This window comes from Perna viridis, chromosome 4, assembly GCF_037379345.1.
Source record: "Perna viridis isolate PV_CMFRI_1.1 ecotype Kerala chromosome 4, ASM3737934v1, whole genome shotgun sequence".
Lineage (NCBI taxonomy): Eukaryota > Metazoa > Mollusca > Bivalvia > Mytilida > Mytilidae > Perna > Perna viridis.
In genome coordinates this window covers 1,168,829-1,183,633 of record NC_142448.1, presented here as the reverse complement: position 1 = coordinate 1,183,633, position 14,805 = coordinate 1,168,829, and the positions used below count along the sequence as shown (strand labels likewise).

The 14,805-nt window shown below is 33.5% G+C and overlaps 1 protein-coding gene across 1 annotated transcript in view; it reads right to left on the bottom strand.

Annotated features, from left to right (window-relative positions):
- LOC148618377 (MAM and LDL-receptor class A domain-containing protein 2-like) overlaps nucleotides 1-10,969 on the bottom strand; it is a 50,013-nt gene extending 39,044 nt beyond the window's left edge. The window contains exons 1-12 of the mRNA XM_088577239.1: nucleotides 10,899-10,969; nucleotides 10,617-10,737; nucleotides 9,971-10,040; nucleotides 8,984-9,175; nucleotides 7,211-7,340; nucleotides 6,455-6,565; nucleotides 6,076-6,182; nucleotides 5,540-5,664; nucleotides 4,566-4,720; nucleotides 3,637-3,753; nucleotides 2,203-2,300; nucleotides 485-608 (exon numbers count right to left, since the gene is read on the bottom strand). Coding sequence (XP_088433365.1) covers nucleotides 485-608; nucleotides 2,203-2,300; nucleotides 3,637-3,753; nucleotides 4,566-4,720; nucleotides 5,540-5,664; nucleotides 6,076-6,182; nucleotides 6,455-6,565; nucleotides 7,211-7,340; nucleotides 8,984-9,175; nucleotides 9,971-10,040; nucleotides 10,617-10,737; nucleotides 10,899-10,911 — 1,363 coding nt within the window. The 5' untranslated portion in view covers nucleotides 10,912-10,969. The remainder of the gene's footprint in view (nucleotides 1-484; nucleotides 609-2,202; nucleotides 2,301-3,636; nucleotides 3,754-4,565; nucleotides 4,721-5,539; nucleotides 5,665-6,075; nucleotides 6,183-6,454; nucleotides 6,566-7,210; nucleotides 7,341-8,983; nucleotides 9,176-9,970; nucleotides 10,041-10,616; nucleotides 10,738-10,898) is intronic.
- Nucleotides 10,970-14,805: the final 3,836 nt, after the last annotated feature.

The window sequence follows — 14,805 nt, the reverse complement described above, 5'->3', positions numbered from 1 at the left end:
CATGGATGATGTGATATTTTAGTGGAGTCCAAGTTGCTCATTTACATTTGTTACTTTGTATGTGTGATTTTAGTTACTTTATGTTCTTTGTTGTGTATGTCTGTTTTCCATGTCTGGTCTTTGTCCCTGGATTACATTCGTTTGATTACCGCTATAACATTGGTTCCCTTGATTACTCTTGCCATTCTGATTGGTTGTGTGATTGTGTATCATTTTCTATAAAACCTGATTGGTCAAAAGCAATGTTGTGACATTTCTTACTTTGTCCTCCTAACACTATTTCTAACGTCATAGACGGACAATCACTAAAATTTCTGCCATGAAAGATGCTGAAAGTCAATTAGCAGAAACATTCTGAAGGAATCATAGAGTTAATAAAACCAGTTATATAGAATGTATTTCATCATGCATTTCCAGCTTGATAATATTTCTTTTATCTACTATGTAATATAAGCTTAATATCTACAAAATCAGTTCCACATACCTTCAAACTCCAGATTAGTAGTGAGTCTAGCTATATCCCCATAATACGTTAGTTTGTAGATATTCAGTCCTGCCATTATGTGTCCAGTTCTAGGTTTTATTGTCCCTGATCTCAGATAGAAGGCCTGTAATAGAAGATATTAGTTACATAATTTGGTACAGAAGCTAATTTGCAGGAGTGCTAGACTATAGGTTCAGGGCCCATCAAGGTTTATAGGGATCTAACACTGCTATAGGTTCAACGTTCGTCAAGGTTTATAGGGATCTAACATTGCTATAGGTTCAAAACTAGTGTAGGTTTATAAGGATCTGGCACTGAGATAGGTTCAAGGCCTGTCAAGATTTAAAGGGATCTGACACTGCTAAAGGTTCAAGGCCCATCAAGGCATATAGGGATCTGACACTGCTATCGGTTCAAGGTCCATCAAGGTTTATAGGGATCTGACACTGCTATAGGTGCAAGGCCCATTAAGGTTTATAGGGAAATGACACTACTATAGGATTAAGGCCTGTCAAGGTCAAGGTTTATCGGGTTCAAACACTGCTATAGGTTGAAGGCCTGTCAAGATCGAGGTCAAGGTTAATAAGGACCTGACACTGCTATAGGTTGAAGGCCTGTCAAGGTCAAGCTTAAGGTTTATAGGGATCTGACACTGCTCATCAAAGTTTTCAGGGATCTGACACTGCTCATCTAAGTTTATAGGGATCTGACACTGCTCATCTAAGTTTATAGGGATCTGACACTGCTCATCTAAGTTTATAGGGATCTGACACTGCTCATCTAAGTTTATAGGGATCTGACACTGCTCATCTAAGTTTTCAGGGATCTGACACTGCTCATCTAAGTTTTCAGGGATCTGACACTGCTCATCAAAGTTTATAGGGATCTGACACTGCTCATCTAAGTTTATAGGGATCACCTGGATATACATTGGAGGCATCACCAACTTTACAACATAGATATTTGTAGTATAATCCCTTTCTATTTTAGTCTGCATGACAGTTTTCACATTAACACCTGCATTTAATGTAAGGGCACCTAACTCTGTGTAGCATATTTGTTACTGAAAGAAACATCAGATCTCATATAAGCAAAGAATTTATCTATAAATATTCTTAATTAATTCATAATATGCTCATATGTTTATATTATACTCCTGTATAGTGTAATCCATAAAAATGGCTTTGTTAATATCAATATCTTAACAGTATAAGCTTGACAAAATTTCTGTTTGTTTGTTAAAAGTTCATAAACTTACATAATTTACCGTAACTATTATCTGTCAATATCATACTCCATTCCAATGTCATGATAACATGCTCTAATCACTGGCCCCAACTTGTACTCACTAATAACATGCTCCATTATTAAGTCCAAGGCCAAAACTAATACTCACTGATAACATGCTACATTCCAAGGCCAAAACTAATACTCCCTGATAACATGCTCCATTCCAAGGCCAAAACTAATACTCCCTGATAACATGCTCAAATTCCAAGGCTAAACCTAATACTCATTGATAACATGCTCCATTCCAAGGCCAAAACTAATACTCCCTGATAACATGCTCCATTCCAAGGCCAAAACTAATACTCCCTGATAACATGCTCAAATTCCAAGGCTAAACCTAATACTCATTGATAACATGCTCCATTCCAAGGCCAAAACTAATACTCCCTGATAACATGCTCCACTCCAAGGCCAAAACTAATACTCACTGATAACATGCTCCATTCCAAGGCAGCTGTTGTATCAGAGTCAAGGAAACATTTTCCAGCTGTATCTGTCTCAAAGTCACAGGTAACTGTTGCTGTACCTATCAAGGAAGTCAGAATTATCCTAATTCAGGTTTTTTATGAGTTATGGTTTTTGTCTATGGCAATACTGATAGCATGTAACAACAGTTAAAACCTTATAATTCAATTTCAGAAGTCACACAGTTGGATAAAAAAATTCACCCATCATCTCATAGACCAAATACAATGTATTGTAATGAATGTGATGTCATCTAACTTTTTTAATGATTTACTCGTTGAATTTTGATACTTAAATTAAAGGCTGGGGCCGCTCATTCGAGGACAGAACCTCTCGAGGCTAATCGTCCAAATAGTCGGTTTGTGTAAATAACATACATTTTGTGACGTGATTGCCCAATTCGTTACAGAAATATTGTTGAATTTATATATCAAATTTACGACTATTAATAACTATGCAAATTGTGTTCACATTTAATATTCTAATGAATTAAATTTTATACATTCCCCTATTGTTTGTTTTGCTTTTAATTGGATGGATTGTATGTTGGTCAGACATTTGATACTTTTGATAATTTGGGAAACTATATATAACTATACAAAAGAAATTCTCAAACTATTGAAAGTGCTATCAAAGGTACAGCAGAGAGAAATATTGAGGAACATTCAAAATATGTAAGACTGGTATATTCATGCATTCGTTGAGGTCCATTGCCTGAATTTTGTTTCCCACAGTCTAATAGAAAAAAGACCAAATACAAGGTACTTGTTTAATTTTTCTTTGTGAAATACAACTTTGGCTTTTAAAACTAATTCAACTCAATGTGTATATATAAATAAAATATTCTTAATTAAAATTCTTTTTTATGACCTTCTTCATTTGTTATCTGAATGATTTTTAATCAATATTTTTTACATCAAATACAATTTTATAACTTTAATTGTATTTGAAACATTTCTGTCACAATTCTGTATGTTATTGACTCAAACCGGATGTATAGCCTCATCAACAAGCAGCCCCTGCCTAAATTACATTATAAGAAATGACTGTTATATTTTTTCAGTCTTTTTGAAATAACTTCAATGCCCTTGGTGCTACACGGGTTATATAGTGTGTACTAAGTGATTGAGGTTATTTCTTCATAGACCAAAAAAGAAACTTAACAGTCATTCCTTAAGTACTTTATATTATTCATAGGACAGAATAGTGTCTCTGGTTTACTCCATCTGGACATTCTTTAAAAAAAGATGTTACATAATACAGTTACAGAATTGTACGTAATCTAAAACAGAGCAATCATATACTAACTGAAAGACAAGCCCTACTACCTATTCATACATCAAGTTTAAAAATTATGAGTTAATAGCTAAAATAGATTTTAACAAGAAAATTAGTACCTGTAACTTCTGAACATGTATTTCCACTGTAGCCAGGTAGACACTGACAGGTAAATAACCCAACATCTGGTCCTTCTACACAGGTACTTCCTGATTTACAAGGGTTGTTATGACAACCTAAAGATAGGAATATATTTCAAATACCCTTCTGTATTATTATAAATGTTCCATATATATAATGCTACAGGTCAATATGACTTAAAAAAAATCATTCATTCACCACTGAGGTGTAAATCATAGACAGCTTGGTAACAGGGCAGTTACAAAACAATTTGGCTAAGAGTAATCAAGGGAACCAAGGTTATAGCGGTAATCAAAAGAATGTAATCCAAGGACATAGACCAAACATGGAAAACAGACATACACAACAAAGAACATACAGTAACTAAAATCATACATACAAAGTAACAACAGCAAATGAGCAACTCGGACTCCACTAAAAACTGTGAGTTAATAATTAAAGAATTAATTCTTAAGACAAGTAAATTAACTGACTATTTCAATTCATTACCTTCTTCAATGCAGGTAAGCTGCCCTGCCATACTTGTTACCTTCTTCAATGCAGGTAAGCTGCCCTGCCATACTTGTTACCTTCTTCAATGCAGGTAAGCTGCCCTGCCATACTTGTTACTTTCTTCAATGCAGGTAAGCTGCCCTGCCATACTTGTTACCTTCTTCAATGCAGGTAAGCTGCCCTGCCATACTTGTTACCTTCTTCAATGCAGGTAAGCTGCCCTGCCATACTTGTTACCTTCTTCAATGCAGGTAAGCTGCCCTGCCATACTTGTTACCTTCTTCAATGCTGCCCTGCCATACTTGTTACCTTAACATTCAAAACATTGTTTTAAAACCTAATTGAACATAAATGAACAAAAAGGGAAGCTTCTGTTGGCTAAAGAATATTAATATAGTACAATGTATAATCTAACCTGAAGAGAAAGCCTCGACAGTCATGAAGAAGCCCCTGGTAGGAGCTCTATCAGAAACATACTGGCTGTCAAATTTAAACATCATCCTATTATAATCCTCATTGTTAGATGTCTCATACTCTAATGTCTGTCCTCCTTGTAGTTCACCACATTTTCTGTAAATACATCATTAGAATTCATTTTTTTGGCTGCCAAAAAAAGTTGGTCCTTAATATTTACAAGCTCTAATTATAACCTATTATTCTAACTTCTCCTGCTACTGGTAGTTTTAGTTACTTTAACTTCACCTGCTACTGGTAGTTCTAGTTATTCTAACTTCTCCGGCTACTGGTAGTTTTAGGTGTTCAAAAGTCTCCTGTTTTATAACTTTCTATATGTAAAAGTATTTCTCAATTGTTTGTGCAGTTCTATTTGTTATCTTTGTCTCCATTCAATCGACACCAATTTTTGCTTACTTTCTATGATTTCTATTGTTAATTCACTTTAATAACACTGATTGCAGTAATGATCTATGTGAAATAAAATATGTAATTTTACTCTCAGACTTTATCCCACCAAATGTCACAGCCCGATTCTTTTGTGAAATTTTTTTTTTATGTCACTGATGAATTGAAATATAAATCTGCCAATCACAAAACTCCAAGCCTATTCAAGGATTTTTTTCTAGTTTTTTAATTGGTTATACGAAAAAATCAGGTTTGCAGCAGTTTACACTTATAAACCATGAAGCAAGATAAATTTTCAAAAACTATATAATAAATAGGATAATCAATTGGTAATTATGAATATCATAATATAATTTCTCATGTGGAGAATGCTTGGAGGTTCAAATGGTGCACAGATCAAGTTCCATGCACTGGTTGAATGTTGGCATACTGTGGCCATGTTGAATGTTGGCATACTGTGGCCATGTTGAATGTTGGCATACTGTGTTTGATTCACTCTTACCAACTAATTATCCTATCAATCCTTACAATATTCCTGGCTGTCCAATCAAGTTATATTGGACCTCTAACCAGTGATAACATCTGGTAAGACCATGGTTATAGGCAATGTCCATATCTGTTATGGTGGCCTTTATCTTAGCACCAACTGGGGCCTACAACAGTATTAATCAGCATGTAACTATAGTATTCATAAGTAATCAGCATGTAACTGAAATATTCACAAGTAATCAACATGTATCTAAAGTATTCACAAGTAATCAGCATGTAACTATAGTATCCAGTAGTCAATAATAAGCACCAACATGAGTCCATTACTTATTAGCATGTTCCTATCCAGTAGTCAATAATAAGCGCCAATATGAGTCTACAGCATTAGTTGTTAGCATGTTACTATAGCATTCAGCAGTCAGTAAAGAGAAATATTGATGACACAATTACTGGACATGTGTATCTTAACTTTTCAAAAGCATTTTATAAAGATAAAAAAATTGAAAGGGCATTCAGCCTTCAACTATGAGTGACAACCTTTTTTGTATAAACCACATTTTAGATAACAAGCCTACCTTTAAAAGCCAAACACAACTATCACCAATATCATAAGAGGATGGGTAGTTTGATGACTTTAATGTATAAAGTTCTCCAAGTGTCAGATCAATCATTTCTCCACAATCTGAAATTAATTACTTTTGTTTAACATAAACATTGAAATTTTGTAAATTTGAAATCTTAATATACTCTTATGACTCAAAAGTGTTTGAACAAATCATTATTAGTCTAAGAGGGTCAAATAAATTATCGAAGTGTTTTAAATCTCTAGCCTAATTTCTATGATGCTTGGATATTCTCTTATGACAAAATTGCTAACAAAGATAATTCTACATCTTTGGCTGATAAATCAGAGAAACAAAAACAATATTTGTCTCAAGATTAAGAAATTCTTACTTCCATCTATTTCTGTACATGTATCCCCCTTCAGTCCTTTGGGACAGGTACATTGACAGAGATAATTCACAAACCCTCCATTCTCACAGATTGGTGGACTCAAACAGTCCTCTGTCAATAGGTAGGAAATCATTCAAGCCAGAGGATTCACAAATAAAAAAAAGCAATTTGTCTTGAAGTACATACACATATAACTCGTTAGCCTACATTAATTAGGATTGAAATAGGAACTGGTCTTTTTCAGTTAGCTGTAATATCAGGTATATCTGTAGGAAAAATCAGACAATCTGTGATTATGTGACGTCAACAGACATGTTTGCGAAATCATATCCTCAAGAAGCATCAGACATGATTGCGATTCCTATAAGATAACTATTGTATCTGTAAATTATTTATAAATGCTTACGATCCACTTCTGGCAAGTTTTATGTTTACATTGAAACTTTTGGATAAAATGGAAATTCTAGAAAGTAAATTATGTAGTTATGTTATAGATTTGTAGACAGTATCCATTTGTAAGCTATACTCAAAGTTTTTCTAGTAATGAAACAGTTTTTACATTAAATAAAATAATATTTTCATGTTAAAACTGTATGTACTTCTACAAAAATTTGCAAGATGAAAAAAAAGAAAACAGTTGCTCAACCTTAATGCCCAAAACACTTTATTCAAAAGGTGATGCTAATTTCAAAGTTCATTTCTCACATATTCATAGAAGATAAATGAAAATGTAATCTAAATATATCAGGTACTTACTAGTACAATGGTAAGCATCAGAGATATCCATTATATCATAGAACGTCAGGTTTTTGGTTTGTTCGGTAAGGAAGTCTAACTTGGAATCAGTCAGGTGCATACTTTTCTTCTGACTATGGGTACTAAATGACTGAATAAAGAATTGTAAATTATTGAAATAAAGATTTAAAGAACATAAAAAATATATAACTACACAAAAGTCAGCCTCATATCTTGACCTACACTTAGAAATCGATGGTAAAGGAAAACTATTGACCAAACTTGACGACAAACGTGATGACTTTTCATTCAGAATTGTCAACTTTCCTTTCATCTGTGGCAACATACCTTCGGCTCCTGTGTATGGAGTGTTCATAACAATAATAATAATATTCTTTATTGGCACAAACACAATTACAATAATTGGCAAAGGCCCATATAATTGATATATAAAAGAGTAACATATATAGTAGCGGTATACATGTAAATAGAATATTAATCAAATGTTATGAGAAGAGATATTTGTTATGAAATAAATTTTTTTCTGATAGAAAAAATAATATCTAAAAAATTAGTGATAATCCTTAGTATAGTATATGAATCACTGAATATACATTGTTTCAGTGTGTAGTAATTAAATGAATCAACATCTTTTTTGAGGATATTTGATAATTTGGACATAAATTGACTCATATCACAACTCATATGTTATGCCAGAGCTTGCCGAAACTACGTAGACTTTTTGTATCACGCTAGAATTCTAACAAATACGCTGCTAGAACAGGGTTATGTTGCTAAACGATTGAAGTCATCACTACAGAAGTTTTATGGTCGTCATCATGAACTCGTGGATTGTTACAGTGTATCCATCAGCACCATGAAAACTGATTTGTTCAACGTGTCATAGTTTTCCTTTCCTCTTTCGTCTACCCCGGACTTGACTTTTTATGAGCAACTCAGCGGGTGTTTCCAGAAAAGCAGAGGATGCTTACCCTATTGGTGCACCTGGTCCATGCTCCCAGTTTTTAGTGGAGTCAAAGTCGCTCATTTGCTTTCGTTACTTTGTATGTATGACTTTAGTTACTATATGTTCTTTGTTGTGTATGTCTGTTTTCCATGTCTGGTCTTTGTCCCTGGATTACATTCTTTTGATTACCGCTATAACCTTGGTTCCCTTGATTACTCGTACCAAGTTTCATTTTAATTGATGCAAGCATTTTTGTATTATTGTGCAAAACTGGAATACCATTTTCTATTAATAAATTTCAATAACTCGAAAAAAGGATATATTGGAATTTTTCAAAAAATTAAAGGGAGTTTCCCACTATAGATATATACACTTTCCCAAAGTTTCATTATAATTGTTTAAAGCATTTTTGTGTTATTGTAAGAGAACTGGAAAACACATCCTTTTTTATGAATAAAATTCTTTAACTAAAATAGGAAAAATTGGAATTTTTCAATAGGAAAAAACTGGAATTTTCCAAAAAGATAAAGGGAGTTTCCTACTATAGGTATATACACTTTCCCAAAGTTTCGATTAAATTTATGTAAGCATTTTCGAGTTATTGTACGAAAACATTTGGGATGGACAGAGGGACTGATGGATGAACAGACAGACAAGAGTAAAATAATATGCCCCACAACCCCCACAACTAAAAGCATAAAAAATATACACTCCATAAAATATACCATATAAAAAAATAACAAGAGTTTCATGCAACCTTAACTATAAGAAAAGTTATAATAATGCTGTTAAAGGTTTATAAACTAATTCTCTGGGTGTTTACTTACAAATAGACTATACTGCAATACAGAGTGTTGATCATATGGGTTTGTATTACTGGTATGAAACATGTCAAAGTTGTAAGCCCAGTTTACAGGAATATTCTCCCAATCAGTTCGTAAATAATGATACCGATCAGATCTACTCTGCTCATGAACCTGCCCTAAAGCATGACACATCTCATGGAGTACTGTCTCAACCTGTAAAATCAAACAGTACACTATCAGATGACATTGCTCTGTACTTGCCCTAAAGCATGACACATCTCATGGAGTACTGTCTCAACCTGTAAAATCAGTACACTATCAGCTAACTTTGCTCTGTACCTTCTTGTTAAGAGTTTATTTAGTGTACTCTTACTGGCATAGAATATATCCTTGTCTTTCATTGGCTGAAAAATCAGGAGCAATTTTTACATTATACAATGTTTTTCAGCATTAAACTATTTGCCACATTAATAGGTGTAATGGTAAACAATGAAGGATAAAACGTTTCTTGAAAAAAATTCCCCATCATAAGTCTGTTGTTTTGGAAGAAGTTCAGCCACAAAAATAATGTGCCAACCAGACTGCATTGTGTCACTCTCCCCAAAATACAAAATACATGTGGGCAATGGTATCCTATTTGTCATGGAATATTAGTTCAAAGGAAATATTATGATCCAAGAGCAGATTCAAATATTCATAAAAGGGGGTCAAGGCTATCAATTTCTGCATTTTGTGTCTTAGCTTAAATTTGTTTAAAACTCACAAAATTTTTCAACAAAATGTAGGGTTTCTGACCCCTTGACTCCCAACCCTTTCCCCTCTCCCATCCCCCAAATCCTTCACTGGTAGTCTAGTACATACTTTGAATTAAAAATTTGGTGTGTTCTCTAAACAGTATTATTGTGATACAAATAACTTCTATGATTTGTAATCATTTTTGTTTTTTCACATCAATAAAATAAGTAATGGTACACTTATATACTTGCCATAATGTATTTGCAGACTTACATTGATACAGCCTGGATCCTGTAGGGTAATACTCTGTCTGCCCCCTATAATACCAATCCATGATCCACACCTACACACAAACCATCGATCAGATGTAACCTAATCTATGATATTGTAAAAATCTGGCACTAAGGCCATTTAAAGTTAAATTCTTGGGAAACCACGACATTTACGACTATTTAACTTTAACAAAATCAAATTTTAGTGTTTGAATTGGATAAGGTAATATTCCATTGAAGAATAAGGCATGTTAAACAATAACTCTTCACCACACTCTCTCAGTGCTATTTTTTCTTTTTTTTTTAAGCCAGAAGTGATTTCTATGGGTGTGAATAAATTCATTTTATCCACACAAAAACTCAAGGTGTTTCACCACCTGCCTGATTCTTGCATGGATCTATACTTAACAAATAACAGCAGTAGCTAAGTAATTATTCACTACATTAACTCTATTTTTCAAACCTTGAAACACTTGATAGAAAAAAAACTCACTTATATTCAACTTTTATCTTTGCAATTTCCATTTAGAAGGCAATTTAAACAAATTTTCAGGTTCAAAAGAGTTGATTTAGATAGAATCCTCCAAAACTTTTCTTATAACAACTTAGTGAACAAGTGGGTCAATACTTGTTTCTAATCATTTTACCCTTCTCCATTTTCAAAAACAACATAGTGTTTCTCTGTGGTTCTTGGTATCCACTTTACACATGTATGTTTGTTGAACTCCTGTATGGCTTCTGTTATCAAGGCTTTAGATGCTGCAGTCCCTGTAAAGTAACATTGGCAGAGGTAATTAAAAGATATAGATTAATTAACCCTTAAAACCATCTGCTTTCAAAATTTATTTGAAAATACAAAATTTATAGCTCAATTAAAATTCTTAAGATATGCAGATGAATAATAGCAGAAATATTTCATTCTTACTTACTGTGAGTAACCATATATGGAATAAGTCCATTTGGCCACAAGGAGTCCAAAACACCAACATTGAAATTCCGCTTTCCTTTTGTACGTGGCTAAAATTTACAAAGAAAAATATTCAATACATTGCACATGTACTTAAAACTAAAGTCAGTAACCACACTGATTGACCAAAAGTTTACATAACACACATCTTTATAATGAAAATCTACTGTAATATATTTCAGTCTAATACCAGTACTTTGTATATTTGCAATGTACTTCAGTCTAATACCAGTACTTTGTATATTTGTAATGTATTTCAGTCAAATACTAGTACTTTGTATATTAGCAATGTATTTCAATCAAATACCAGTACTTTGTATATTTGTTATGTATTTCAGTCTAATACCTGAGTACTTTTTATATTTTACTCTTTTGTTATCATAAGATTTGATTCTTAAAATCTGAAATTTTTCAAAAACAAAATTTTGCACAAATTTACTATGCACACCTTTATATGGTAGTAAGCCACAATGGACTTTCTTTCTACAACATTTGAATTAAAAAAAAACTTCTTATTCATTATCTTTTCTCAACTAAGCAAATTTTGATCAGCATTTTTGAGGCAGCTCAACACCCTTAATACACACCAAAAGTCAATTAAATTAAACAGTACTTTACTTTTATTTTACTTCAATGGCAAAAAAATTATATTAACTTCAATCAATAACTGTAGACAGCAAACTATATACAGACTATTTTACAAGCTTAGGCACTAAATCTTGAAGATCCATTGCCACAGAACTAAATATTGTGTCTCTTATTTACTGATAGGGATAATAGCCAAATTAAATACTTGTAGCAAATCAAGACCCTGATTTAATATCATACAAGTAATCATGATTGTGATACGTATGTTTTCAGTCCACCAATAATGTTCAGGAGATTGTGGAAAAAGGACAACCAATTCCTTTATTCTACCGGTGAACCTGGTCCATGCTCCCATTTTTTAGTGGAGTTCGAGTTGCTTATTTACTTTTGTTACTTTGTATGTATGATTTTATTTACTTTATGTTCTTTGTTGTGTATGTCTGTTTTCCATGTCTGGTCTTTGTCCCTGGATTACATTCTTTTGATTACCGTTATAACATTGGTTCCCTTGATTGCTCTTTCAAATACATTGAAATCAACCTATTCTTATCATCAAATAAAATTTGATTTATCATATGAATACATATTAGGGTGTATGCATGTGCTTCTACTTTTATAAAAACGCTGAATTTTATGTTTATAAAGATGCATAGTGATCAACATTTAAAGTACTAACAGTAATCTGATAGTATGATTGATTGTTATACATATTTTTAATTATCAATGCTTTTACCATTAGCAAGTTTTAAACCTTTAAATCTTTGATTCAATTTAACTTTATTTTAGAGTGTAACCTTAAGTTCCATTATTAAACTATCCAACTGGACCTCTGTTTAAGTCTATAATGAAATGGTAACAGTAGAACAGTCTGATGACTTGATTTATCACACTGATGGTCAATTAATACTTACTCGTAGATTGTTCTTTTTGTAATGATGGTGGTCAAGATTTTCGGCTTTAATTTCATTTTTCTCCAATAAATGGAGTCCTTCTGGCTGTAATTATAAAAGGTTTGTCATATCAATGCTGCTTATACTCATTGTTAATTTTCTACATGATTAACTGCTATATATTTGATAAACAACTTTTAATCTCCACCCAACAAATAGTGTACTCTGTTTCAGGCCTAAGTCTCATTAGAATTGAGGCTTTTGAACAGAGTTGAAATAGTACCAACCTGAATATTAGAACTTTTACTACAGTAGAAATGGGAAAACTGCTTTCAAAGCAAAAATGGTATCACATTATGTCCTAAAATACCATGATAGCACCAATAAATGACATATGTTTAAAACAGCATTATTTATTTTAATACAGATTTATAGAACTCTAAAGGATAACAGGATCGGTTGACAGATGGAAAAAATGACAAACCACAAATCATTGACAGACATAAATGGTTTCTCATGTAAAATTATAAAAAACAAATTATACTTGCAATAAAACAAACAACTGGGGATGTACAATTACGTCAATAACAATAAAACCAATTCTACTTCAGTATTATCAGTTAAATCTCTCATTACCTAACCATTAAGCCTCAATCAGATTGTTCAAGTACATGTACACAATTACATGTCATATACAATATCTGATCCAAATCAGAGCCCCGTGGCTTACAACATATTATAGCCCTCTCCAAGCTCATAACACTTTAAACATTTTTAATGACCAATTTACAGTTAACACAGTGGTCATACCAAACTTTTTGTGACCTTAGTATATGTAAGTGTAAATTAACAAGATATTGTGATGGTATATTATCGAAACTAAGACATACAATTACTGTAGGTAAAACTTGCATTATAGCATAATGTGTGATTTTTCTTATGAAATAGCAACTATTAAAATCATATGTTTAAATAAAATTTTAAAAACCACCATATCTGAATTTACATAACAAAGGTATATAGCAGAGGCCTAGCATCCAAATCTCAATTAGTACAGCAGGAGAACGAAAACACATTTGTTTGAACTTTTTAAATTAGTTACCAATTAAAATACTCTGTTTTTAATATATAATTTTTTTACAAGAATTTTCGGTACTGCATGATGTAGCAACAAACATGATTGGTACTGCTCCAGCAGCCCCGCCAAACCAGGCACTATGCCACTATATATCAGAATACAATCTCCCTGCCAAACTAGGCACTAATGTCCCTGTATATTAGAATACAATCTCCCTGCCAAACCAGGCACTATGCCAGTATATATCAGAATACAATCTCCCCACCAAACCAGGCACTGTGCCACTATATATCAGAATACAATCTTCCTACCAAACTAGGCACTACGACACTGTATATTAGAATACAATCTCCCTGCCAATCCAAGCACTAAGCCCTTGTATATTAGAATAAAATCTCCCTGCCAAACCAGGCACCAAGCCCCTGTATATTAGAATACAATCTCCCTGCCAATCTAGGCACTGAGCCCCTGTATATTAGAATAAAATCTCCCTGCCAAACCAGGCACCAAGCCCCTGTATATTGGAATACAATCTCCCTGCCAAACTAGGCACTAAGCCCCTGTATATTAGAATACAATCTCCCTGCCAAACCAGGCACTATGCAGCTGTATATTAGAATACAATCTCCCTGCCAAACCAGGCACTAAGCCCCTGTATATAAGAATACAATCTCCCTGCCAAACCAGACACTAAGCTCCTGTATATTAGAATACAATCTCTCTGCCAAACCAGACACTAATGCCCCTGAATATGAGAATACAATCTCCCTGCCAAACCAGACAATAAGCCCCTGTATATTAGAATACAATTTCTCTGCCAAACTAGGCACTACAACCCTGTATATTAGAATACAATCTCCCGGTCAAACCAGACACTAAGCCCCTGTATATTAGATCAGGATACAATCTCCCTGCCAAACCAGGCACTAACGCCCCTGTTTATTAGAATACAATCTTCCTGCCAAACCAGACACCAAGCCCCTGTATATTAGATCAGTATACAATCTCCCTGCCAAACCAGGCACTATGCAACTGTATATTAGAATACAATCTCCCTGCCAAACCAGGCACTATGCAACTGTATATTAAAATACAATCTCCCTACCAAACCAGGCACTAAGCCCCTGTATATTAGAATACAATCTCTCTGCCAAACCAGACACTAAGCCCCTGTATAATAGAATACAATCTCCCTGCCAAACCAGACACTAAGCCCCTGTATATTAGAATACAATCTCTCTGCCAAACCAGACACTACGACCCTGTATATTAGAATACAATCTCCTTGCCAAACCAGACACTAAGCCCCTGTA